General features: G+C 44.9%; 2 protein-coding genes across 4 annotated transcripts; one reads left to right on the top strand and one right to left on the bottom strand.

Moving 5' to 3' along the window:
- Positions 1 to 990: 990 nt before the first annotated feature.
- Positions 991 to 2552, top strand: Hemk2 (HemK methyltransferase 2). Its single transcript, XM_076820430.1, has 3 exons — positions 991 to 1280; positions 1472 to 1796; positions 1866 to 2552. The coding sequence occupies exons 1-3, from the start codon at positions 1129 to 1131 to the stop codon at positions 2547 to 2549; spliced, it is 1161 nt and encodes a 386-aa protein (XP_076676545.1). The 5' UTR covers positions 991 to 1128; the 3' UTR covers positions 2550 to 2552.
- Positions 2553 to 3574: 1022 nt separating this feature from the next.
- Positions 3575 to 27086, bottom strand: LOC143375823 (uncharacterized). Of its 3 annotated transcripts, XM_076825339.1 has the most exons (11): positions 26835 to 27086; positions 26448 to 26654; positions 18570 to 18812; positions 7777 to 7889; positions 7563 to 7667; positions 5743 to 6630; positions 5484 to 5644; positions 5255 to 5413; positions 4892 to 5161; positions 4556 to 4807; positions 3575 to 4162 (listed from the first exon to the last, which is right to left on the bottom strand). In XM_076825339.1, exons 4-11 carry the CDS (start codon positions 7880 to 7882, stop codon positions 3812 to 3814), a joined length of 2292 nt encoding a protein of 763 aa, XP_076681454.1. In that variant the 5' UTR covers positions 7883 to 7889; positions 18570 to 18812; positions 26448 to 26654; positions 26835 to 27086; the 3' UTR covers positions 3575 to 3811. The 3 variants fall into 3 exon arrangements, with proteins under 3 accessions (XP_076681454.1, XP_076681474.1, XP_076681465.1); XM_076825359.1 differs by lacking the exon at positions 7563 to 7667; XM_076825350.1 differs by lacking the exon at positions 18570 to 18812.

The following is a 27086-nucleotide window of genomic DNA, read 5'->3' as shown; positions in this document are numbered from 1 at the left end:
TCACGCATACTGCGCATAGTGATCCTCTAGGGCCGGTATTCATAGTCGCTACTTATTCTTAAGCAAATGCTTAAGCATTCGGCATTCTTTACTAGCTACTAGGTTAGTAGAGGATGCCGCATGCTTAAGCATTTGCTTAAGAATAAGTAGCGACTATGAATACCGGCCCTACAGAAGCGGTGGTAATGTTTAAGTGAGACGCCACGATTGGTGACGAACCGACGCCAGCGCCAAGCGAGTGACGCCGCGGCCAACCAGCGTCGACAACATATTTCCCAGTGGCGCTGGTTGGCCGTGGCGACGGTTCGTCTCCCATCGTGGCGTCTCACGTACGCATTATCATCGCTCCCTGTAGGTGTTTGTCCCTGCATCAGCGTAGCTGGAGCCCGCCGCTCTCTGCTTGTATGTATCAAAGAGGAGATATAATAAGAGGCGTCACTCGACAAGGACAAACATAAACTAGGGAAATCACTAGACAACCAATTTAAATGCCCATTCGGCAATGATCGGTAAACCACGGTAAACTTCGGCAATAATCAGCAAATTGCGGTAAGATACATTTAGTCGATTTGAATATCCCGCTCGAATAGACAACCAATTTAAATGCCAAGGTCAAGAAAGGACTTCAAAGGTTATTATATCTTCTCTTTGTATGTATTATGAGACGAATATTCAGGATGGCGACGACAATGTCCAAGTTATTCCATTGGGCGAACATCCCGCTGTACGGAACATTTTTCGTGACCACTTTTTTTCTGTCTGGGATATAGAGATAAGTCTCCTTACTTTTACTTCGTGGGCAAGCCAAATCGACCAGAATAGACTATTTGTCTTGAAAAGAGCTCGCGCCGATCCTGAGTTGCGGGTTCTTTTCAAGACAAAGATGTTCTCTACCACATCAGCCAGAAAACATGGCAATACCACGAAACGCGACTTTTAACGGGAACTCGCGTCATTTTCAACCCAGACGAAGATTAAACGCAATACGTTTTTTCTCTAGATTTATAGTAAATTACTTATACCGAGGAATTTTAATAATAAAATTCGGTTTGTCCTGGCTATCGAGTGGTGCCCAGTGGTGCCCTCTGAAGCAAGTGGTTAGGTCGGAAAATAGATAAAAGTAGAGACATGGATGTGGATACGGCGAGCGATAATACGTCAATAGACGATAAAATAGACGATTTTTGTGAAAATCCGACAAGAGATGCCTTGACAGAAGGTCTTATGAGCCTCTTGAAACCGACGGTAGATCAACTAGACGAGAGAATTCGTGCCACCAGGTACGCAAAAGTTCCTACGTATCCTTATGCTTTAACGAATGTAAATATTATTACATTAAGCGTTTTAGATGTAATGTCTCGTAGCATTCGTGCGTATTAAGAGTACTGCGCTAGTAGCAAAATTACATCAAGTACCTGTCTCTCATTTACCATAATAATATTTTACCATTCAGCTGTCATTATTTCTGTAGGATATGTCAAATAGAATTAAAGCAACGAATCGAATCGTTGACAGAAGAATTACAAAGAATTAACGAAACATTGCAGTGTCCTTTGGAAACGGATTCCTACGTGAAAAAGCTGATCAATGCTAAACACAAAATTACTATAGTCAGTAATATTTTGCAAAACACGCAAGAGCGACTGAATAAGATTCAGCAAGCGGTCGAGAAGAATATGGCGAAAAGGAAGGCTTTACTGGATCACAGTTCTTTATACGGTAGCTCTACAACTATTCCTGATAAAGAAGAACAAGTGGAAACAGAGACAGAAGCCTCGCTGGTTAAAGAACAAGAATAATGGCCGATGCAATTGTAAAATACTTGTGATATATCTCTTTAATCTCATTGGTCTAGAAGTATCTAGCGAGGGATTCATACACAAGCGTTCTATTTTTTCCTAAAATACATCATGGATACGCCGATAGTTAAGTTGTCGGACAAGGACTCGGAGACAGTTTACGAGCCATCGGAGGATTCTTTCCTCTTAATAGATGCCTTAGAAGCTGATTTAGAGGCCCTAAAAGCCATGAAACCTACAATGTGCTTGGAAATAGGCAGTGGATCCGGTATCGTAATTACAGCAGTGGCAATGGCATTGAGTAAACACTGTCAGCCTTATCACCTTGCGGTTGACATTAATTTTGACGCGTGTAAAGCCACAAAGAAAACTGCCATGCTCAATTCAGTGGAAGTAGATGCCGTGCGAATGGATTTGTCGAGTTGTATACGTGGCAACCATGGTTTCGACTTGGTGGTGTTTAATCCACCGTACGTAGTAACAAGCGAGAAGGAAATATCAGACGAAAGGTATTTGTTCAAGGCTTGGGCGGGCGGTACGAATGGTAGAAAAGTAATGGAACGCTTGTTCCCTAAGATTCCCGATATTTTATCGGACACGGGAGCGTTTTATCTCTTGGCTATTAAAGAGAACGATCCAGAACACATTCTGCGTATTTTTAAGGGCTTAAGTATGACGGGCGAGATAGTAGCGGAGAGGAAGATTAGGGGAGAGCATTTGTACATTTTACGTTTTAAAAAGATTAAGTAACTATTTGTATCTCTGTTGAATATTCCTTTTCCCGTTTCATCGAGGAGGTGGACATTGCCGTGGTAGGCGTGTACCGTTTCGTTGCATTTGTCATTGCTATTGATATAGCCAACGTTTAATAATTGTTTTGATAAAAAAGAAGTCGAAAATCCATAAATATTGAAGTGATGTTTTTAATTAATACCTCAGCTTGTAAAAAATTGTACATATACGATTGAACAGGTGTGCAAACGACTATCGTCGAATTACTACCTAATCGCAGAGATTATCGTAAGATAGCGTAGAAGCGGTAGCAATGTTACTTTTTTCGATTGCTTTGAAAAAAAAATATGGTGACTTGTAAAGTTTATTGTCGCGTTGTAATCGAATATTCTGATTTTGTCTCGTTGACAAATTATGCCAATTTGGTATTCCATAGCACGATTACGATACGTGAAATATGGCAGTTCGCTCGAATAACTATTATCGTAATTGTAATAAAATTATGTAAACGTGTGCGTCGCAAGGGTAGCAAGCAATGGCGGGCGTTTTAAAATCGAATCACTGTTTCCCATTTAAACGTCCATTGATATGTCCAACGGTTCAACTGTAACTCAATTCAATAAGTTTAACGTCGACATAATTGTGTAACTATCAAAGATTTCCTTCGAGAGATTACCCATCGTGTGTAATGACAATTGGGAAGATACCACGGTGTTTCGCAGAATTTCGAAGAATGTTGTTTATTACACGCATCCTGACACAATTGTTGCACACTGCATAATTCACGATACTCCCCTGCAGCGCAATTCGTGATTACGGGCGATCGAGATAAATTGCGCCAACTAACAGATTTGAAGAGCGAGTGTTTGATAATGTAGAATAAAATATACAAGTTGGGAAACGATGCTCGATAGTCATGATTGTTCGTACGATCGATCGCCGACGCGTTTCTGTTTGGTTCTTACAGTTAATTCTGTTCAAGTGCCCCGAATGTAGGCCATATCTTCTTGTAGAAATAAACGTCTACGTAGTTTAAAAGCGATCAGTGATTCATGACGCGAGTGTGATACCTTAAATCTTAAATAGATGACAATCGCGAAGCGCGCAGTGATATCGGCGCGTTCTCAAACCCCTGATTACATAACCTAACTGCGGTGCCAGCGAAACGTCGAATCGTATTTCCCAAAAGGATGCGGCTTACACTCGGAACGTTAATTGCGTCCACCTGACGTTGGCTGTTGCGCAGACAGTTTGATCGAAACGGAGAACGTGTGAAATTTCTACGAAGCTAGGGATTTCGACCTGTAAACTCGTTGCAGCTTGATGTAGAGCGCGACCGTGCTGATCGTCGTGAGGACCACGGTGCTCAGCATTAACGAGATCGCGGTGTAAAATCCGTTGTTAGTCATGCAAACGTTCGTCGTGGTTCTCGCGACCTGTTGTTCCACGGCAATTTCCTCGAGGTGCTCCAACGCTTGGCTGCTGGCTTCGCTTAAATCGTCCACCATGATCACTCGGAAGCCGCGAGCCACGCGTATCGGTTCCGACAGCAGCACCGCAGACGTGTTCGATGTCGTGCTCGTACGCGGCGTGTAACTTACCGACCGTCGTCGTCTGCCTGGTTCGATTTGCTAAAAGATATCGGTTGTCTAGAGTGTCTATACTGAATTCCATCTAAGAGTAGACTCGTTCCGCATAGGGATATACTGTTGATTGGTAGGAAACCGGCAGGGAAAGCGCTACGACCAATAGCGTGTGTCAGATCCATTGGAGCTGCGCAGATGGGTCGCAAATCGTGGGTCTACTCTTAGGTGGAATGCTATGTACCTATAAATATGTACACTGCGTTCCGTATTAGAGCGTACTCGTTTCGCGCAGGGATACACTGTTGATTGGTAGTAAACCGGCATGGAAGGTGGTACGACCAATCGCGAAAGTGCTACGACCAATCGCGTGTGTAGGGGCGTTGGTACGCTCTTATGTGGAACGCAGTGTAGATGTCGCTCGTCACGGTGGTGACTTACTTGATTCGTTTCCGGACACGGCTCGCAATCAGTTTTGCACAACTCCACGTTGCACTCGATGAACAGGTCCATTACATCGGGGAACTTAAAAGCTTGGAAGTACGCGTAGGCAATAATCGAAGCCCCCGTGTTGCCGGTGTCGTTCGTTTTTTGGAACGCTCCGAACAACTTCGGTTTTAGTATACAACCTCTCTCGTCCGTCAATTGTATCGTGTTGGTGGAGGATTCGTCTCGAGCGATGCAGTCGCGTACCTTGAAGATTATAGAATACCGGTTTTCATTCCGTGGTCCGGCAAGTGGAATATTTCTTACAATTAGTCTCTGGAGTGTAAGTACCTGAAGATCGAAAGCGGGATCTCCTTCGACGGAAACGACCAGAGTCATAGTTTCTCCGATCTTGACGAGTCCATCGGCTGCGGTCGCGAACGGGCCTCTTCCAACTTGGATGTCCAACTTAGCGGTCGCCGTGTCACCGCTGAACGTCACTATTTCTTGTCGCAGCATGTCTACGGAGAAGTTCACCGTCAACGCTTTGTTGATGTTCCCTTCCCAGAGACAACGGACTCTCCTTATCGTATCCCAGACTTCCTGTATGCCTGGCTCGTTCTAAAGAAAGTAAAACGATCGTTACTCTCAACGAAACGGTACTCCGACGGTGCCTTGATTTGTATAATGTTCTGCGTATCCACGGATGCTTACCTGCAGTACCAGAACGTTCTCCAAGTACGCCTGTCCAGCCTCCCCCTCGAAGTCATTGATGAATTGAGTACCGCACGAGTCTAGACTCACCGTGAACGAGTACTTGGTCTGCCCAGAATTCTGTTCCACGTATCTGCACTCTGGGTTAGTAAAGTATCCCTACAGGCATTCGCATCGATCGATTACAACGTTCGGAAACCTCTGACGCTTACTCCCCTCGTTTCTTTACCTTGGAATAAATGACTCCGTCGAAGGCGCGGTTAAATTCGATGTTGATAGTCATCATGGTCTTGCTGCACTGGACGTCGAGGGCGTGAATATGCGGCGGGTGCTTTGAGTCGTCGTCTTCTACGGCTCCCTGGCCCGTTACTACACTAGTGCCGATCGAATCTACGATACCGATTCCAACAAATCAATTGGGAAATCTTGGATGCTTGCGAAGCAGTGGAAACTGAAATGAAAGCGGTAAGCTGGGCAGAATGACGCACCTTCCCCGATAGAGGTACCAACGACGCCGGATCCACTGGATCCAGCAGTGCCCTCCTGCGATGGATACTGTCCTGTTCCACCGGGAGCAGTAGCTGGAGCGCCAGGAGAGGACGGATAACCGTTCACGGCGTTTTGGTCGTACGTATTGTCTCCAGTTCCGGGTGTCGGGAAAGGGGGTGTTGGTTTCGCGGACGGGTATCCATAAGTGGTGAATCCACTGCCAGAAGGATATCCACCGACGGACGAGCCGCTAGAAGCGCTCCCTTCTTCGGGCAGAATGTAGCTAGGACTCGGCCTTTGACTGGATTGGCCGTACGTGGTGGAGAATCCACTGGGAGTGGAATATCCGCTAGGACTGGGGCTACCAAATGTAGATGTCGAGTAGCCACCATAGCCGGTCGATACTCCACCGGAGGAAGAGTATCCGGATTGAGGACTCTGCGAGGTGGAGGGTGGTCGGGGACTGGTGGAGGAGTAGCCGGTCGAAGGTGGCAGATATGTGGTGGAGCTTCTTGTCGAGCTGAACGGTGGGAAAGCTGAGGAGCCGGCGTTCGAATAGGACGGCGTCGGCGTGGGACGAGGATTATAAGAAGTGGAAGGTGGTCCGTAGGGTGATTGATTGTTCGGTGGAAGGTAAGTTGGTCTCTGGGTGGAGAACGGTGGAGCTTGACCGGTGGAGGGCTGGCCAGATGGGAAACCGGCGTTCGGGGGAGTGAAGCCCGCTGGCGGTCTCTGATAAGGGTAGTTGGTCACTTCGTTTTGAGAAGGGGAGGGCGAATAATTCGGCTGTTGCCCGGTCGGAGGAGGTTGGAATGGTCTAGGTCTCTCTGGTGGTCTTTGAGTGCTGTACGGCGGTAGATATCCAGGAGGGTCCGACTGCTGCCGTGCTGTAACAACATCGATCTCGAGTGTGAGACTGAATGATTTGGCCAATTAGGCTGGCAGACCGTGCAGAGCGTCTTCAAAAGCGAAGCGAGCCAAAGTTTAACGAGATCACCCCTGTGGGACGATATCTACACCGTAGGGGTATGTCGCGATCCAGAGACACAAAAAAAATTTGCGAACCATTCTGAAGCGAGAACCAAATAAATCAGCCGCGAGCTTGTTCGCGATGCTCGTTAAATTTCGGCACGCGAGACTCTGTGCGGTTCTTTAGCCTTCTGTACTCCCAATGCGTCTCCCTCGTAATTGGAAATGTCTAGGAAGACGGAATACCTACTACTTAGGTGGATTAATTTAAGTGGCAACGTTACGTTCAATGTAACATGCGCTCTTAATCAATGTATAATTAAAGTTCATACGGGGCTAGATGAGTATTTCGCTGTGGATTTTTATTAATACGCAGTGAGATTGGCGGTAAGCGTGCATATCGTGCGGGTCCATGTAACGGTACGGTTAATTGCGTTCTGAGACGGTTCGACGGTTACTGGTCGATACAAGTTGATTAGAAACGGCTGTTGCGGGAGTTTCCTTGGGTAAGGGCCACTGACTAGTCTGTAAATCAGGGTACCGCGCCGTCTGTAGCTGGCTTTAATTGTAAGTAAAGCTTCAACCTCTTCGAGTCCCGCGCACCTTGGTGCGCGCAGTTGACAACTTGTTAAGTAACGATTATACGTTTGTCAGCTCTGCGTAGTAGCAGGGAAGCGTTCTTAAACTCTGCTTCCAACAATGAGCTGCAAGAGATCGGACCCGAAGCGGTTGAAGGGAGATTATTACCTAACGAAAGGTGCAACATAGGGGAGAAGACGTTGCGAGGGAAAAGATGCTTGTTTAAACTTTAAAGGGCTTGAAAAAGAGAAGATTCTCCTGAAGAACGTACTTTTACGTGCGCCCTGTCGGTAGATTCCCTGAATCCACTCTAGGATATTTTGCGCCATCACGTCTGCGGGCGACGCTGGGGCAGCTCGCTGGACTCTCGAGTGAGCTAATGGATTCCAAATGATTCCTTTCATCAAATTCGCTGCTCGCTGTCGTGTGTTAATAACGCTTTCTTGTCTCACGATCGATCATAGGTAGGCTAGAATCTTTCTTACCATCTGCGGGCGACGTTCTAACGAACAGGGCATGACCTCCTTCGTACTCTTGGCTCACGGCTACGGTCAGGACAGCTGCGGCCAGCAACGTCACGGGTCCCTTCATCCTCTACCTGTAACGTTATTTCGTTTACTCTTTAGACCGAGTATGTGCTTCCCTCTACGGAGAGATATGCACTCCTATTTCACGATTGTATGGTCTTTACCGTGAGTCCCAAATCTGACGAAACACCATCGACAACTTACGCGGGGAATTGAATTGCTATTGGTCAGGGTCGGGGTGAGTTGTGTGGAATGTGCGGAGTATTACCATTTTTTATTTTTTGTTTAAGTACTACTGTTTCCTAGGCTGTTGAAATTTGATCTTTTAATTTGCACCTAACTCCACACTCGGGCAAAATTTGCTCCGCCGACCCTGCTATTGGTACACTTTGAAGTTCAAACACAGCTGCTGAACACCACGATTACATTACAGCGAAACTAGGTCTCGTAATCGTGAGTCATTTTACGATCCTACCAAAGATTACGTAAGTGATTCGTTACGCAAATCACATTAATTTCATATGCTCTCTTCTATCCTTCGGAAGACGGTGGTTCAAGCAACCATTTACATTTAGTATTTAGCCCCATAGTAAGGTAACTATCCCGCTGTACTTATTCTACTTATTGTTAGAGCAATTATTTGCTCGATTTCTGAGCTTTTCTCAATTACTACTTACTAATACACTCGGCAATGTTACACCTGGGTAGAAAAGAGCCGAGGGTAAAATAAGCTCACCAGTACTTTAACCTTTAGAGGGATTTCTTCATTGAAATTGTAAATTTTATTTACTTAAAATTTATGCATATATACCACCAAAATGACCGGCAGAGTATCCAAATTCTTAGGTGGCCACTATAGTGGCCAGCCCGCTCCTCTAAAGGTTAAACGCTGCTCAAACAGTGGCTCTCGTAAATCGAGGATCATCGAAGGAAAATTCTATTCCAAGTCGCATTCTTCATGCCCATGTCCCGGTGACCTGAATATCGCGCAGTTCTCGATTTAAACGACGTTCGGGATGTGGATTTTCACGCGCAATTACTGCGAACCCTTCCGGAAGAAGTAGAAGACAATAGGAACAGCCGTCCGTGGCCTGGTCGGCGAAAACACATGGGTCGAAATGTATCAGCGAAGATGAGTGGTGCAGATAGGGAACCTTGAATTGCTCGCATGCACGTTCCAAGTTCCAAGGCTGCGAACCCGCGTTCTACCGCGTACGCAAAAACAATAGAAAGCGTACCTTCGACGCGAAAGGCTAATTAAGAGGGAGTGTTGCGTGTCGGGTGTTGCGCGAATTTCGTATCGGGGGATATCGCGCAAGGTCTCGGCTCCCGGGGGCACGCACGCTTGACGAATATTCGTCCAGCGCGGCGACCGGCGAGAACTTGCGCCTTCGTCGCTGGTTTCGTCAGCGTTTCGACAGAAAGCTTAACGAGTCGGGGAGAACAATCTCCGCGGAGTTTTCTGGTGGCGGGAAAGGCCGTTTTCACGATTGTTTCCTTCTTCTCACGTACATCAGAACGTTTCGTCAGATCAGATTACGGGGGGAACCGTAATTCCCTGGTCTTTTATTCGTCTCGTAATTCGGCACCGCGCCGCGGTCGAAACACGATGTACAGACCGATTCCTGGTTAATTAACATCGTGCCTTTTCGGCGGTTGCGCAACTTTGGCTTCCACCTCGAAGGCGAGGGAAATAAAAAAAGGTACGTTCAATCAAAGAGGTTAAGATAGAGTAGAAGCAGAAATATGCGATGCAAGCGACACCTGTCTGTTCAGGCTCAATATTATTCAGTTTGCGGGTAGCAGACTGGGAGGTGAAGAAGCCAAGCCAAACATGACACCTGTTTGTAGCCATTGGTAGCTATTTGTAGCTGTTTGTAGGGGGCTAGGGATATTCGTTGATTTAAGAGTGAAGAAAGTGTAAAAAATGATTCGTTGTCACGTTAAAGGATGTCATAGATCACAAGCCAAAGACAAAAATCAACACTTTTTCTCAGAACCTGCAAATTTATTGATGTACGTATAATGATTTCAAGCAATAACCTAACTTTCAATGTTATTAAGTAATGAAGTTTATGGAATTAGTATCAATAAAGAAATCTCTTTTCACCTTCAATTACTTCCTTATACTTCTACCTTTTGTATAATTTAAAAAATTAATTTAACTTTATTTATTATGTATTATTTATATATGTGTATGTAATGTGATGTATGTAATATGTTTGTAATGTTCATAATGTAGTTCACCATTAATAAATTTTAACATTATATCAAATTTACAGTTCTTTTCATTATTTCTGTTTTAATTAATATTTCAGTTCATTCATTTTTAACTTTAAAATTTTTAAATATTGCCTCTTTTATCGAAATTTCGAGGGCCTGAAGCACCAGAGGGCGCTGAATCTCGTATATTACTTTTTAACACGGGCTCTTATGGGATGCTTCCACTCTATCTTATCCTTTTTGCGTCAATGTTTTACGCCGATCAGCTTCCTGCCTAAGAGACGTTACGCTTCGGCTTTACGCTTCGGCAACCGAAATGTTCGGGTGCAACAGCAGTGGCGGACTTAACGGGCGGCCGATGATCAATTGCCGGTTGGGCACCTGCCCAGAAGGCCCAGCAGAGTCCTATCCTCAATTAAAAATTATGATTATTTCTTCTCTGTTCTAGAAAAGTTTTAGCAAACTACCTCTTCACGTTCCCGAAAAAAATAAGCCCCGCAGAACGTTTGCCACTTGGGCCCGTTTCCTTAAATCCGCCACTGCGCAACGCTTTGCAACTCTGCCCGTCGCGATGAAGGAGAGCAAGAGGCGCTGCAGCTTCCGTTTTCTGCGCTGACGGCTGCACCAAAACCATTGCAGGGGTACGCAAAGCTCGCCTCGCAGTTTGCGGCACGCGCTCGTACGAGTGATTTCGTCGATACGGCCGATCCGCGGTTTCTCCATCGAGTAAATTGTTCGGGTAGAAAGTACCGCGGCAAACGTTTCAGAAGAAGACGAAGGAGAACTCGTTAGCGTTCGTCCGCGCCGGGGAAACTCGAAGCACTGTCGCTTTCGACGGAGGTGAAGTTACGAGCGGGATGTCCCGTTAGATCCGGATGCTTTCCATCGCTATCGGTCCGATTCAGTTTTATCGGTGGCCGGCTGGCTGGCGGCTGGTGAAACCAAATCGTGACGCGGCTCTGATCGGCGTGCCAGTACCCTGTACCGCTCGTGTTCCGAGTTCCGACCTCCGCCGCTGTACTTGCCTCCTTCGGAAGGACTCGCGTCGTGCGGCGTCGCGTCGGTCGGGCAAAAGTTCGAGAAGTCAATGGAGGAATCGTGCTCGACCGAGGCGAAAGGTGAAAGTCGCGCCGCCGGCCTCGAGATCGTATGCGCTGCTCGTGCCTCGGCGCATCGCTGTACGCCGCGTTATGCGCCTAGTCACAATCAATTTACACTATTCACAGGATCGAGTAAAGGGAATCTGATCGGAACGATCACTCGTCGCATCACTCGTCCACCCACGCCGGGAGTAGGTAGCCGCAATCTTTCGCGGGGAATCGCTTTCTTTAAGGTTCATCGTTTTGGGACTTTCAGGGTTCGTCAATTACCCCTGCCATTTTTTACAAGCTTTTCTCTTTGCGTTTTGAAGGTTTCAACATAGTTTCTCGTTGTTCCAAGCATTGCCTATGTCTGTGCCTTTTGTAAATATTCAGGTTTCTTCTGTTAGAGCGATAAAGGCGATTAGTAATAATAATTAGCTACTTAACAGAATGCTTCGCACGATTCGCGCGGTTCGAAGGGCGCGGGATTAATTGTCGTAGCTAATAAGAAGGTTGCCTTACGGTTCGACGGAGCATCGGGTGCACTTATGCTGACAGATGTTGCGCGTGCAAAGGTGCTGCTCGGTCACACGTCAGATTCATTAAAATACAAGGCGCGTGAGAAGAGCACGGCAGGCGGTTGACCGACTTGTAGAAATAAGATTCCAATTTAATTAAGATTGCGCCAAGTTCGTTAAACGATGCACCGTGCCGGAATGAAGAGATCGCGAGGATCAGCCGAGTAAGACCGAGAAGAATGAATATGAAATTGCGGGAATCGAACTGCAGGAATTAAAATATGTAGAAAGTTCACGGGTTGCATAAACGCGTATTATTATTGGATGCGTGTAAGCGCATATCTACATACGTACGTACATATGTACGTACGGCATCTCGCTTACGAAAGGGACGTTGCTGGTCATGGAATTCTGCGATTAAACGGCAAACAGGCAACCGCAAAAACACAGCTCCCACTGAATTTCGATAGAACGCCACGGATTCAGAGCATTAGGTGCAGATCCAAGGTGAAATTATTCAACGAGTTCCGAGGTCAGCCAATTTCAGGCCGAGAAGAACGCTCGTCTTGCTGCAATAGGACTAGACACGGTATTCGGGGGTAACAGTGTGCGGATTTTCTTTAGAAGTATTTTTGATCGAAGTATGTAAGAACGCTGTGAGAAAAAACGGAGGCTACCGAATGAAAATCGAGGAGATTGAGATTAAGGGAAGACCAGTGCGTTGCACAAAGGAGATTGCGATTAAATTAGGATAGAGCGAGCAGGATTCTGTGGTTCGTCGACGAGCACAGTAAACGAGGGAAGGTCGTTGAAAAAGTTCGCGCGAGATGTATGGATAATTCATGTTTAATCGCCTTCTAATTCTTTCTCTTCACCCGCAGGCGGATGGAGAAAACTTGCGGTCGATTATGGCATTCCAGCGATACTCTCGGAACGCGCATCCGTCTTTGTAGATGAAACCGAGTAACAACCTCTGGGAAAAGGTTTTTTGACGATAAGAGTCGCGTCGAAATCTTGAGATATCCGTGCGCTGAATTGGAGGAGGAAGAATATCAGAGGAAAGTTCATTGGACATTTTCAGGAAGAATCCTATAATGGAATTTCCGCTCGGAAACTTGCATCGACTGGGAAGCATTTTTATCTGTCTTCCACCGTTTCAAGCAATATCGATAAAAGCATTATAGAATTTGGGATTCCGCTTTGATTTACGCTTGTCAGAGAAGACGTCCTAGAAGAGAAGAACGATTAATGCGGAATTCGCGTGTTTTATCGTGCCGGGTGCTTCCTAATATTTCTTTTATGTCATACCCATTAGTGGCGTAATGGAGAGTTTTATCGACCTTTCTCTTCTGGCTTGAATCTTAATCTCTATCGATTCTGGTGCCCCACCAACGCGCGTTTAATTTCGCCTGGCCGTGGGCGCATCGATGGATCGATGGCTCGGCGCTATTTCCAGGCGAGAGGATTGCAGAGCAGTCTCCTCTCTGTGTCACGCGTTGCGAATGAAGCGACACGCGCGGAAGGAAATAGAGATACGGCAGCAAGCAAAGCGGAACCAACGACAAACAGACGAGTAAACACACGAGGAACGTGGCTCTTTTTTTATCCTTTTTCACCTAGCTGGCACTGACTGCCGTAATCGGTAACCAAAACAAGGATATCATGTTTTGTTCCAGTTCAGCGGGTTCCGAGGATTTCGCTGTCTCACTTGAACCGATTGTACCTCCCGGACAACGCAGCAATTACCAAACGGAGCAACGCAGCATTAACGGGAGATTGCTGCGTTGCAGGTTGTAGATAACGAAGAAGCTTGCGATTGGCCAATATTCTATGCGCTATATAGTTTTGCGCACGAAAAACCGTGAAGCGTATTGCGGGGCAGGTTGCCTGGCTTGGGTGGGGGGACGTAGTCGCATAATTATCGTAAGGAATCGGTGAAGTTGCAAAGAGTTGTTGGTAAGGTGGTGGTTTGCGGTGGCGGGATTAGGCAAGTGTAGCGTGCACTTGAGATGCTGCGGTTTACTTGGACGTTTCTGCGCCCCGACATTTCGACTGGATGCGGTGTTTTAATAACGAGACGGAACGGTACTCGTTTATTAACCGGATTTCGTAACAGCCGGCTGGGGAGCGGTACGTGCTCGACGTTTTTATACGTTAACGATTCTAAGAGAGGAACTACGGTCCCAATGGAGGGACGCGGACCTTTCGTCTCGTTCTCTGGTTCCTCGGTTTTACCTTCGTTACGCGAACCTATCGGTCGCTTATTAGAATCCATTAGTTTCACTTTCGTCGCGCGTTATTCAAAACAGTTGGATAGACTGGAAATACAGGGTTATTACTAGAGGCGGGCAAATTTTGTATTTAAATAAAATTTCTAATAAGGAATTAAATTTTTAAAAAATGAAAAATCGTCGTGTGTTGAATAAAGTTAATTCGGGTTAACTTTATTTGACGAATAAAGTTGTCAGCTTTAACTTTAGCTTTAACTTTAACTTTAACTTTAACTTTAACTTTAACTTTAACTTTAACTTTAACTTTAACTTTAACTTTAACTTTAACTTTAACTTTAACTTTAACTTTAACTTTAACTTTAACTTTAACTTTAACTTTAACTTTAACTTTAACTTTATCTTTAACTCTAACTCTAACTCTAACTCTAACTCTAATTCTAACTGTAACTATAACTCTAACTCTAACTCTAACTCTAACTCTAACTCACACTTTAACTTTAACTTTAACTTTAACTTTAACTTTAACTTTAACTTTAACTTTAACTTTAACTTTAACTTTAACTTTAACTTTAACTTTAACTTTAACTTTAACTTTAACTTTAACTTTAACTTTAACTTTAACTTTAACTTTAACTTTAACTTTAACTTTAACTTTAACTTTAACTTTAACTTTAACTTTAACTTTAACTTTAACTTTAACTTTAACTCTAACTCTAACTCTAACTCTAACTCTAACTTTAACTCTAACTCTAATTCTAACTCTAACCCTAACCCTAACCCTAACCCTAATCCTAACCCTAACCCTAACTTTAACTTTATTCGATGTCGAATAATTGATGGCGCGGCGTTAAAATGTAGTATCGCCCAATGACGGTCGCGGTGGCTCGAACGCGCATCGGAAAATTATTCGACGTCGAAGAAAGTTAAAGTTAAAGTTACAGTTAAAGTTAAAGTGGAAAAATTTATTCCACGCTGAAGTTCAAACGCTCGGCGAATAAAAAGATTAACTATTAAATTTAAATATTAAATTTCTTACGAAAGAAGTCGACTTGAAGAAGAATTGTTATACCTATATCGCCGTAGCGTCACGTAAGTATTTAGACAGCAAGCCAAAATGGCTGCGTCCACAGTGAAGAAGCTGTTTCGTGTTCTTAATGCTTGTTTGCCAAGAATTAGGCAACCGCATTGATATACGTATGCCGTGTGAGTAAGGGCGAACACATTGAAAATCTGTAGGTTGCTACAGCAAAACCTTCAAGAGTATCCCTACGAACCAATTCAAGGAGCGTCTCACTACTTTCAACAATTATATTTTTTATAAAATTTAGAATCTATCGATTTCTCATGTACTAACCCTGTATCGCCGTACCTATGCGAAAAGCAGCGCAGGAGAGAGTGGAGAAAAAAGGTCACGCCGCCTATTCTCTATCTTAATTTCAACCAAATCAAAAGCACGTCCGGGTAAAGCGTTAATCGTTCTTGTTATCTCGAAAACGTTAACCGCGCTAATCGAAAACGAGCCTCCAAATACGGTTGCGAGAGAAGATCTGCCAGTGAAAACTGTTACGTTCGATAGGTCTGGGTTACGAGGACATCGACTGCCTTACGCGTCGGCCGCGAGAAAAGTTGCGGCTCGCGGTTTCTACTTCGCAATGTCAGCCGGAGGCGAATCGACGATGAGCTAGATCCGACCACTGCTCGCGGATTCGTCCCTGCTCCGTCTCTCGCCAAATTAACTCCACTTGAGAAGCTCGAAGGGAAGGAATTTCCAGAATAACTCCGCCGCGTCCCGGTGTACTATTTCTTCCCACGAAGACGCAAAACCAAAGTCGAAAGTCGGCCGCGCGATGGACTCCCTCGGCATATCGAGTCCGTACAAGGGTAGAGGAGTCGGATAGAAAAAGTTTCGGCGACTTTCTTCGAGACGCGGGGGACGGCGCGTGGAGGATTCGATAAGGCGAAAGTATCGATCGGAGGAAACGGGCAAGAGACGATTGTCCTTAGGTTTAAGGTCCTGACATTTAAAGCGTCCGGAGCGGCCGTTGTCCGCGTTTGGACCGAGGCGAGGGAAGAGTCGATAGATTCGCGTATGCGCGCCCCCGCGACCATCGCGTCTAGCTTCCAGCCCGGCCATAGAAAACGCGTCGTCATTGAACGCTTATCGTTCCCTTTGCCACGAGTGGCCAGACGGCGAAAGGATACCAGACACATATCGCTAGAACGGAGAACGACGTGGGACATCCGTCGCAACGCGGGACGATTTGTCAGCGCGAGGACAGCTGTGCTCCCTTGAATCTCCTTGCATCCCAAAGAAGCACCGACTTCGCTTTTCGATGGGCAACCGGAGGATCGACGGTGCCCTCGACGAATTGCGACAACGTTTAAATTGTCTTTCGCAAGTGGAAGATCGTCCGCAACTCTCCTAGGGAACTCTGCTGTCCCACGTTCGCGGACGTCACGGCGGTCGCATCGTCCAGCCGGGACCATCGTTTTGGCATTCCGAGGAGCTTCGTTAAGACCTAGGCTAGTCTCCCAGCTTATTACACACGCGATCGATTAAGAATTTCCTGATTGGAAGAGGGTACAGGTCTGGAATAGAAATGGTACCTTTTTGCAGGTTGCAGAAACGGGGTGCGGAGGCTCGATTGACTTCGATAAACGATTTCCGACCTCTGGGTAGGGGAGAGCCGAGGGCATTCGGTTTGTCAAGAGCGTCGGTAGCGCTGGAAGATAAATATCGCGAGGTAAAGGAGACCCGTGCAGCAATATGTGCGCATTTCAAACGGTCCCATGGTTGGGCAGCGCGACTTGTTATTGCAAAACGAGGCTAGCAAGAATATTGCCGGCCACCCTGTGTCGTCAGGCTCGGCGTCGCGAAGCGCGTTATTCGGGCGTGCATAAATTAAAAACCGTCCGGTGTCACGTTTCGTTTCTCGCTCGTAGCTAGGTACGTCTTGTTGGAGCGGTAATGATGCTCGGAAACGTTGGGTACCCGGAGGCAAAGTCGAGGATTGCGGCACATCCGAGGCTTGAATTTTTACTATCCCGGCTATTGCGCCACATTATTGGGCGAGGGACGCGCGCAGGTATTTCCCCATGCGGCTTTACCGTGCAACTTTTTCTAGCGAAAGATGTCAAGGGTCGCGGGTAAAGGAGAGAACCGAATGCGCGCGGAATGCAACAAGTGCGCGTGTCCAGCGTAGATTAACTGGTAGCCTTTGGCCAAATTGATGTCTCCGTTGAATTACGGGGCTGTTATCTTGGGCCTTTCTTCCCGATTTCTGACGGAACCTGGATCGAAGCTTCGATCGCGCGTCAAGACCAAGTTCAACGGGAACGAGATCGGAGCGCCGCGCTTCTAGTCGCGGAGAAGGTTCACCCACCGCGCCGTTGGAGGGAATCGGCAAGCGGGGAAGCCGCGTGTGAGTACCACTGTGCCGAGTGTATAGAGTCTAGCGCGTCTACTCGCTTTCTTCGAGATGCGGTCACCAAAACGAGCCTCCGTCGTCCTTCGCTCTCACTCTTCCTACCGATTCTCACGCCTGTACGCGATCGTCCACGAGTCCTCGTCTGTTTTACTTTCTGCCGTCGAGTTTAGCGTGATTCTACACAGAACCCGTGCCCCTTTACGCGTCTATCCGATCGAGGTATCGGCACCGTAGAGAAAGGTCCCCGATGCGAGACTTGTTCGTGCGACAAGCGCCGATGATACGCTCCAGTCGCGTTTTAAACGCCACATTGTTCCCCGGACTCGGCAGGAACTCGTGAAATCGCGCTGCGTTTAGATTTTAGCCGAGATAGAACAGCGATTCTTGTAGGATGCGCGTACGTGCTCGACGGTGCGACGAGTTCTTCGAGGGCCGAAGCTAGATGTCATTGGTTTTCGCTGGTACTTTTACCAGAAATTCCCCGGGCAATCCAACTGGCTCCGCGCAACACCGTGGAGACCTTGCCACGCGTCGATCGGGATGACTCTTCGAGAAGAGGATTAACGTAACTGCGCGACCGATCGCTTTCTCCGTTTGTAGCGTGCGAGCGCTAAGCAGGAACAATTAGCGTATTAAAAACCATTACGCGACATTACGAAACCCCCATTTCTACTGCGGATCTTGTAGAGACTTTGCGGAATCGTGGCTGCGAGTGGCGATCTTCGCGAAAGTATTTACGAGTGAAAAGTTAAAGAGTCACGCGCTACAAATCGGTGCCGACTTTACCGAAACTTGCACCCTCGATTCTCCTAAGGTAGAACGCGATGAAGTTTGCCAGTCGTGAGGAAGGAATTCGTAAATAGAAAAGGTGTAGAAAAGGTCTCGTTCGCGAGTAATGCCGACGAGATTTGTTCGCGGTGACATGAAAAATCCTCGCGGTTTGAACATAAATTTGACTATCCGAGGTGGCGACTCTTCCTCTTCCCAAGACTGTCCCGCCTCCGTCGAGAGAGTAACGCGTTTCGTGGGCTTTTTCGCGTGTCCCCAAACTTCCGCGGAGGAAATGGAAAACCGTCTGGAGCGAAGTTGTACGGAGCACTGTGGGTACCGTGCGAAGCCAGGATAAACTCATTGACATCGCTTTCTCCCGGGGATTTTTTTCGGTAGCCGCGTGGGTACGACGATCCTCCGGACCGTAGGTAGCTTCGACTCGCGGGAAACGAATTAGCGACGGGGGAAGTGTCGGCCGCGAATTAAATCGAGACTCACCTCAGAGCGAAATCCTTGCTGACGGGAGACAGAGTCGAAATCGATCTTCCCTCGCGATTCGTCCGTCGTCCGGAAGATTTGCGCGCCGCGCGCACGCTTGTGAGAAAGGTGAGAGTGAATAGCTGGGAGCATCTTCATTCAAGCTTTATATAGGTATTGTACCCCCTTTCCTAGCCGGTCTGTAGAAAGAGCGTGCCATCACCGTTGCCCGCCGTAATTGTATCATCAACGGGACCACGAACGCTAGAAAGAACATCTTTGCCCGAACGAAATTGCCTTGCGACAGAATTTGTCCCATTTCGGGACACTGCTCCGACCTATCTATCTTCGGATCGGTGGCCAGCTTTTCGCGCCGCGCTTTTCCACGAGTCTGCAGCTCTTGAAACTAGCCTCTCGCGAATTTTGTTACGTGGTAAGGGATCGAAATTTCCAGGGCTTCGCTTTAACGTAACGTACCGTAAACTGGGGGAGCATTGGCAGTACCGAGTGACATTGGCATCTAATTAACATCTATTAAAAAGGAAAAGGAAAACAAATTTATACGTTTTCACACTTTTATCACCATCGCAAACGATGCAATGTTATGATGGGATACCTAAATCAAATTTAAAAATGTTAATTACAAAAATAATAAAATAAAAAAAATAAATAAAGTACATTGAACATAAAAATAAATAAATTTAAGTGTTAATGTAAGTTCAGATGTGGCAAAACTTTAACTTTTTAGTGCTATTTATATATGATGTGCCAATGTTACGCGGTTACGGGGTAACATCGGTAGGTATTTAACAAGTATTAAAGAAGGAGAAGGACAAAAATTGTATGCATCTTGACACTTGTAGTGCATTCACAAAAGATTCAATTTTCTGATAGGATACTTAAAGCAAATGTAAAAATGCAAGCGATGCATTGTTATAATGCGATACCTAAATCAAATTTAAGAATGTTAATTAAAAAAATAATAAAATAAAAAATAAATAAAATACATTGAACATAAAAAGAAATAAATTTAAGTGTTAATGTAAGTTCAGATGTGGCAAAACTTTAATTTTTTAGTGCTATTTATATATGATGTGCCAATGTTACGCGGTTACGGGGTAACATCGGCAGGTATTTAACATGTATTAAAGAAGGAGAAGAACAAAAATTGTATGCATCTTGACGCTTGCAGTGCATTCACAAAAGATTCAATTTTCTGATAGGCTACTTAAAGCAAATGTAAAAATGTTAATTTTCATATTATACAGCAAAATGTTCGAAAAACATGCCAATGCTCCCCCAGTTTACGGTATCGCTCATTTGCCGCAACAACACACAACTACAAAATTTGCAGTTTCTGAGTTATTAGCGTAGAAAAATCGGTTGCTGTCTAACAAAATTTTTCAACCCGTTTCCCCCCCAAAATCGTGAATTTTTATTTATGTCGTTGTTGACGTGACGGAGTTGAAACAGCGAGGGACAAAGGAGAGGTGCGCTACGCCAGTATAAGTGACAATAGATTAAAGTACCTTAGGTGCTACATTATTACTATTAACGTCCTTATTGCACGAGAGAAGAATTTAATACAAGTTTGACAAATTTAGAGAAGAAAGGAAAGTCGAGTCAAGAACGTCCGTAGACTTTTTCCAGGGGGAGGGAGCGAACTTTGGGGTGACGGTAAAAAAAATATGATAATGAAAAAACAACCCTGGCGATGACATTGACGAATGGGATTTAATTAAATCGCAATTTAATTAAAATTTTAAAACCGCAAAATATTCACTTTTTAGTATAAACTTAATAAAGATCAGTTTGTAAAAATAAGGGATTTCATCTGAAAGGCCCATGGAGTCCAGCGAAAGTGCTGCTTTATGCTCAACGTTAATCCCGAATTGAATTTTGGTTTCATCATCGAACACGTTCGAATGAGAATAAATTTGCAGGAACGAAGCACAATTCCATAGGACGCGCACCATTGCGCAACTGTTGATGGGCGTAAGAATTCCTAACACCGAATAGGTGGCGTCATCGAATAATTAATCACAGGGCGATCCTCTTGGCTCGCACATCCCGTGTCGTGTAACAAATAATTAAAACCGTGAACCATTAACGGGCAGCATCGAACGCTGAAGGGTCAGAGGTAGCTATTAAGCTTTTATTTCTCGAAAATGAAATGAAATCGATGGCTAGACGGGGCACTCATATTCCCCCAGTTCGCGTGTTACAAACAGAATGTTTCGCTCGCGTTAATAAACTGCACAGTGGCCACGCCGCGACCGGAAAAACGGTGATCGATAAATGGCAATTACAGTGACTTAACGAGGAACGCAACCGGCACGCGCGTGCAGCGCTGTTTTCTGCAATCACGTCGCGGATGATGAGGATAATGGCCGAGTGTGCTTGTCGCCGGAATGTGCTTATCGATTATTTCACCCCTTACATGGGAGTGCTGATACTTTTCCGGGTTCGAGAGATTCGTAGGTCAGGCTCCGTTACGTACGAAATTGGTGAAAATTTACACGTTGGCACGCATGCGGGGAGAATAACAACTTACAAATTCAACTGCGATGTTAGGTTGACCTGTTGCAAAAGACGCTGGAACTTCTCTGAAAATATGGATAACCATTATGCGAATTTATGAAAAGCGAGGAAGAATTTAGAACACCCAGGTGTATCGCAAGGGTTCCATCAGGGGTCACATGAAACTGTTAAAACTTTCAACTGATTATAAAATAACTGTAATTTTACGACTATTATCTTTTCTGCTCCGAGAATTCTGTTGCAAAACGCAGTGTATTAACCGCAACTTTTATTCCATACGTTTTTGTGTAAGTAAGAAACATTTATATTATTGAAAGCAGAGAAAAGTTCTAGTTAAACGGGAGCGTTTATTCTGCTCTGAAATAGTTAAAGTTGTGGCAAGCAGATTTCCTGAAACTGTCGTGGGATAGATAGATCTGAAGTTGAGACCTTAAACCGTTCGGTGAGAATAATTGTATAGAAATCACAATGTGCTCTCCCTTCTGCAGGGTGTTTATAAATATGGGAGACATTTTTCAGGATCGGTTCTACTCGCCAAAATAATAAAAGAGATTGGTATACGCGTTTGCAGTTATGAGTATTTTTAAATTTCGTAAAACACGGGCCCGAAACGCCTGAGAAGTGGCATTTAATCTTAGAACATATAGGCATGGAGGTCTCATTGAGAGCCCGAAACTGTCGCCAACATCGTACGAGAGAGAAAGGGATACTTTCTCGTTGGAGCGAGCGAGAGAGGTAGAACGAGGGACTCCCAATCGCTCGCAATGCGCATGCGCCGGTGTACACCTCTCACTCGCACCAGCTCGCACATGTATTTCTCTCTCGCGCGATGTTGGCGACAGTTTCGAGGACAGGAGACGTAAGGAAATGAGACCTCCAGTAGTATATGCTCTAAGCATTTAACGAAGCCCAGCTGTGTTTCCTTGAATAGATATATTAATTATTATTTCGCCTTTCATTTTTTTTTAAAGGCGAGAAGGAACGGATATGAATGAAAATATAGTATATTAGGCCAATTGACGCACGCACCAAAAAATAATAAATATAAAATGAATATAAAAATTATATAAAAATTATATAACTGCAAAACATATGCGTATACCAACTTTTCTTCAAAGAAAAAATGTCCCACATTTTTATAAACGCCCTGATATTTATCCTAACTTCCAATTCCTTAAATAATGCTAAATAAAAAAGTATACCTATCTTTTACATTTTACCCTTAAATATCTGTTCAAAAGTGTACGATCCTCCAGACCTTTAATTAATCAAATCTAAAATAACTGTTAAATCTGCACTCTTACAACGGAGTTAAAGTGTTAATGTACAAAGTGAACTTAAAAGAGGAAATAAATAATTTACAGGTTAAAAGTTCGATAAATAACTTTTATTTGTAAAAGTTAACAGTTACATTCGACCCCTGGTTTCTATATATCTGATGTGTTTTAATTTTTAAGGACGGACGAAGTCGAGGAGGGTTCGTTCGACTTTACCCCCTACCTGGCGAGTGTTCGTGCAATTTACTCGCGTCAAAGCTCAATTATGTAGGTACCTCTAGGAGCTATTGACAATTAAATAGTCAGAGGTTCTCGGGGAATCCTTAGCCCTTAAAGACTCGAAGACCATAGAATCTTGCATTACGATAGAAACACAGAATTTGCGTTGCAATAATTTTCTTTTATTGCAACTTTCTACCGCTGCCCGGGAGATTTTAACGCTTCAAGACTCTCAAGAGTTTCAAGATTCATCGAGGCAGTTACGTCACTCAAGATGCCTCGAGCTTTTAAGAACTCTTCGCTCGGTCTAATAGTCGACGTGATAAACGACCGCGTCGTTAGAGACCAGAGGACCGCCTAAACTTTCGAATTCGCCGAAACTCGAATAACCGACATTGCTTCTTCAACCCCCCACCCCCAAGCTTCTCAGGGTGTCCACCTCTTCTTACCTAACTTTCAAAGTCCCCCGCTGCTTGAGATTTTTTTTCCAACGATTTTCCACTTCTCTAGTCGTTCCGAATATTTAACCGATTCAAGCTTCTCGATCGCAAAGCTCGGGAGCCTGTAAAGGACTCTAATCTCGACTCTGAACATTCGCGGAGAATGGGTGTTCGCTTTTGGGCAGCTTCTAATAAATTGTTTGGCTGCGGGAAAGGAAAGAGGCGTCGAAATCGTTGGTTGCGCCGGTCGATGAACTAGCCGAAGCAAGTGGATTCTGCGAATAACAATAAACGTACGAGCTTACGCAATCGTAGCCCGTAGTTTGAGAGATGGCAGCGGCTGATGGTAAGAACGTGGCAGCCATATTAGACGGATCAACGAGAAAATAACAGGGAATTAAATAAGTTGCACGACGAGGCTGCAACCGGGGATGCAACCGTACGCTTCTTTTTAGCTAGTAATTTTAAGAGCAGGAGTTTCGGAGTGGATACGGGTTTTCGTTACGATCGTGATTTACGGCTGGATTAATGCGCGCTCGCAGCATCCTTTGCCTGTAGCGGATGTTTCCGGTAAACGAAAATGCCTACTCGCGGTAAATGAAAAAGGAATTCTCTACAGAAACTTCTTAACGCCCGAATGGAATGGGCAAGCAAAGTAACGAGCCAAACCAACTCCCCAGCGATCGAATGGAAGTAGGTATATGCTTGTATATAGGTTTTCGTTCCGAGGAAACGTTCCGTATCAGGCTTGGAGATACCTTTTTTCAGGAACGATACCTTGGGCCTTGAATTACCCAATGCTTCCAAGAGCTCCGAGTCAGTGAACATCGAAATGATATATGGAATCGTTTCTCTTTCAATTCTCCTCCCAGATAGTCGGTGTCTGGCTGAGGCAGTGGAGTAAGATGCAAAAATCGATGGAAGTGAATCGTGAGAAAAGATTCTTTTTCGCCGCGGTACACCGTGAACCATTGTGCGCGGTAAATCGCTTGTATTTCGGGATATGTACCTACTTTTAATTTAGAAACAACCGACAGCCCGTGGCGTTTCACGTGCGACAGATAAAATCCTTGTGAAATTTTGCACAGGAGACTGGCTTTACTCGAATGATTTCGAACGTTGAGCGTTAATGGGGCGAATTTGGGTATAGGAGGTTGCGGTCTAGGGTGGCAAAATTTGGGGAGCGGTAAATTTTTGGGAGCACCAAAATTCGGGGCGGTAAATCGAGGGGAGCACCAAATTTTGGGGAGCGACAAATTTTGGAGAGCATAAAATTTTGGGAATCGGCAAATTTTGGAGAACATCAAATTTTGGGAATTGGAAAATGTTGGGGACCATCCAATTTCGGGGAGTGACAAATTTTGGGGACCATCCAATTTCGGGGAGGGACAAATTTGAGGAGCACCAAATTTTGAGGGGTCAAACTTTGGGGAGCTGCAAATTTTGGGGAGCATCAAATTAGGGTATCGGCAAATTTTGGGGAGCGACAAATTTTAGAAAATATCAAATTTTGGGAATCGGCAAATTTTTGGGACCATCCAATTTTGGGGAGTGACAAATTTTAAGGAGCACCAAATTTTGAGGGGTCAAACTTTGGGGAGCTGCAAATTTTGGGGAGCATCAAATTAGGGTATCGGCAAATTTTGGGGAGCGACAAATTTTAGAAAATATCAAATTTTGGGAATCGGCAAATTTTTGGGACCATCCAATTTTGGGGAGTGACAAATTTTAAGGAGCACCAAATTTTGAGGGGTCAAACTTTGGGGAGCTGCAAATTTTGAGGAGCATCAAATTTTGGGTATCGGCAAATTTTGGGGAGCGCCAATTTTTAGAAAATATCAAATTTTGGGAATAGGCAAATTTTTGGGACCATCCAATTTCGGGGAGTGACAAATTTTGAGCACCAAATTTTGAGGGGTCAAACTTTGGGGAGCTGCAAATTTTGAGGAGCATCAAATTTTGGGTATCGGCAAATTTTGGGGAGCGCCAATTTTTAGAAAATATCAAATTTTGGGAATAGGCAAATTTTTGGGACCATCCAATTTCGGGGAGTGACAAATTTTGAGGGGTCAAACTTTGGGGAGCTGCAAATTTTGGGGAGCATCAAATTTTGGGTATCAGCAAATTTTGGAGAATATTAAATTTTGGGAATCGGCAAATTTTGGGGACCATCCAATTTCGGGGAGTAACAAATTTTGAGGAGCACCAAATTTTGAGGGGACAAACTTTGGGGAGCTACAAATTTTGGGGAGCAGCAAATCTTGTGGAGCACCAAATTTTGGGGAGCCACAAATCTTGGGAAGCGATAGATTTTGGGGAGCGGCAAATTTTGAGCGAAAGAAATTGTAAAAGGTTTAAACACAGCTGCTTGAGACAGCTTTAAAAACAATTCACCTTTTTTCATATATCGAATTATCAATGACTCATACAGAAGTTTCCATATTATTATTATTATTATTACTATTAAACGAGTGGACACCCTTTGCTTACATAACGCAAGTAAAAGTACAAGATGGATTTGCGAGGTTATCAGCAATAGATAGTTGTACTAAACTCATGAGGTACGGACAGAATCACGCAGCGCGTCTATGGGCTGTCTTCCGAAAGAGATAGCAGAGTTGTATGAGAAGAAGTCAATCTTGTGGCTGACACTATTAGCCAATCTACAAAGACGATCAATGGTATCGTGCTCACCGTAACTCGCGGCGTCCATTTCTAAAGAAAAAAGTAGGAATTATCTAAACATTCTGGGTGGAGCATTGAGTTCGTAAAGTTCTAAGTCCGGGGAATATTGAATTAATTTCGAAATTGTCTCGACTCGTTTAAATTAACATATTTGAGGATATTCCGTGGAAAGGTCGGCAGACGCTGGGGGCGCCAAATTTTCAAATGCGCCCATGGCGGTAGTCTCGAACAATGCCAGTCGTGCAGGTTGAAAAGAGTGACGGAGGACCTCCGAAATGAAACGACCTTTGGATACCTAGACACTGAAGACACTGAAGAGAAAGTCCCGCAGCAGAGTAGCTTCTCCGACGTGGTATTACCTCTGGTCAAATTTAATATTACATATTCCAATAACATTGCGTAAAACTCTGACGAGGCAGCCTCCCGGGGAGCCCAAATGCAATTACCTCCTCGGTTCCTCCGTTTTTCGTTGATATTCCGCGTGCGCCTTAAACTTTCTCGAAAGTCCTTTTGCCGAAGCGAACTTCGCTGGAAATTCCACCGAGTCGTAAAAACTCCGCCGCGCGTGCAACATTAAGCAGCAACGTCGAGAAATTCATTAAAAGTTACTCGGTTTTGATAAAGCGCGGGAGGAAGGTATTATTCAAAGGGTAATTAAAATCAATAACCAGCGCGACACGCGGCTCAGAATGCTAAAGCCGGTGTTTTAATTAAAGCTGGTAAGAGGGAGATCCTACCTTGTTGACGTTCTTGGGATTACCCTCACTTTTCCAGGAACAATGGTGCCACCTTCATCGAGAACATCCAACCAACTACTTCGATTAATCGTGCGCGCGATCCGGCCACCCTGTTCTTCGTTCCTTGCTGCTGGTCGCTCTTTCCAGGACGGTAGCCTTTCCCATAAACGTGCGCTCCGTTGCAGCGACCGTAAGAAACTTAGAAAACTACAAACAGAAATTAGACGTTCAGCAGGACTGCGCGAAAAGGATAGCCAATAACTGAAACGTAAAATGCAAATGCTCGCTCGCAAAGCTATTCGAGCACTGGCGATTTCGTCCGAGGCTAATATCGCGCACGAGTTAAGAGTTAAGACCGCGTAATTATAAACAGTCGCAAACTTTTACCGTAGTAATATGCAGAAATTGCAATATCCTTCTCTCCTTTCCGGAAGCTTGCCTTCTCGTTACTTTGCTGCCGTTACTCGTAACCACTTTCCTATACACTCGGTGTCCAATAAACTTTTTAGGCGTACGATGCTTATGCGTGGCTATTGATATACCTAAGTACATACTGAAAGAAATCATTCCAATTAAAGTCTGTGCACACATATTAGTTTCGTGACGGTTCGGTGGCAAATAAATATTGTTTCCCTGTTT

Source organism: Andrena cerasifolii, chromosome 1 (genome assembly GCF_050908995.1).
Source record: "Andrena cerasifolii isolate SP2316 chromosome 1, iyAndCera1_principal, whole genome shotgun sequence".
In the NCBI taxonomy this organism is placed as follows: Eukaryota; Metazoa; Arthropoda; class Insecta; order Hymenoptera; family Andrenidae; genus Andrena; species Andrena cerasifolii.
The sequence above is the reverse complement of the archived record's forward strand: the minus strand, read 5'-3'. Positions and strand labels throughout refer to the sequence as shown.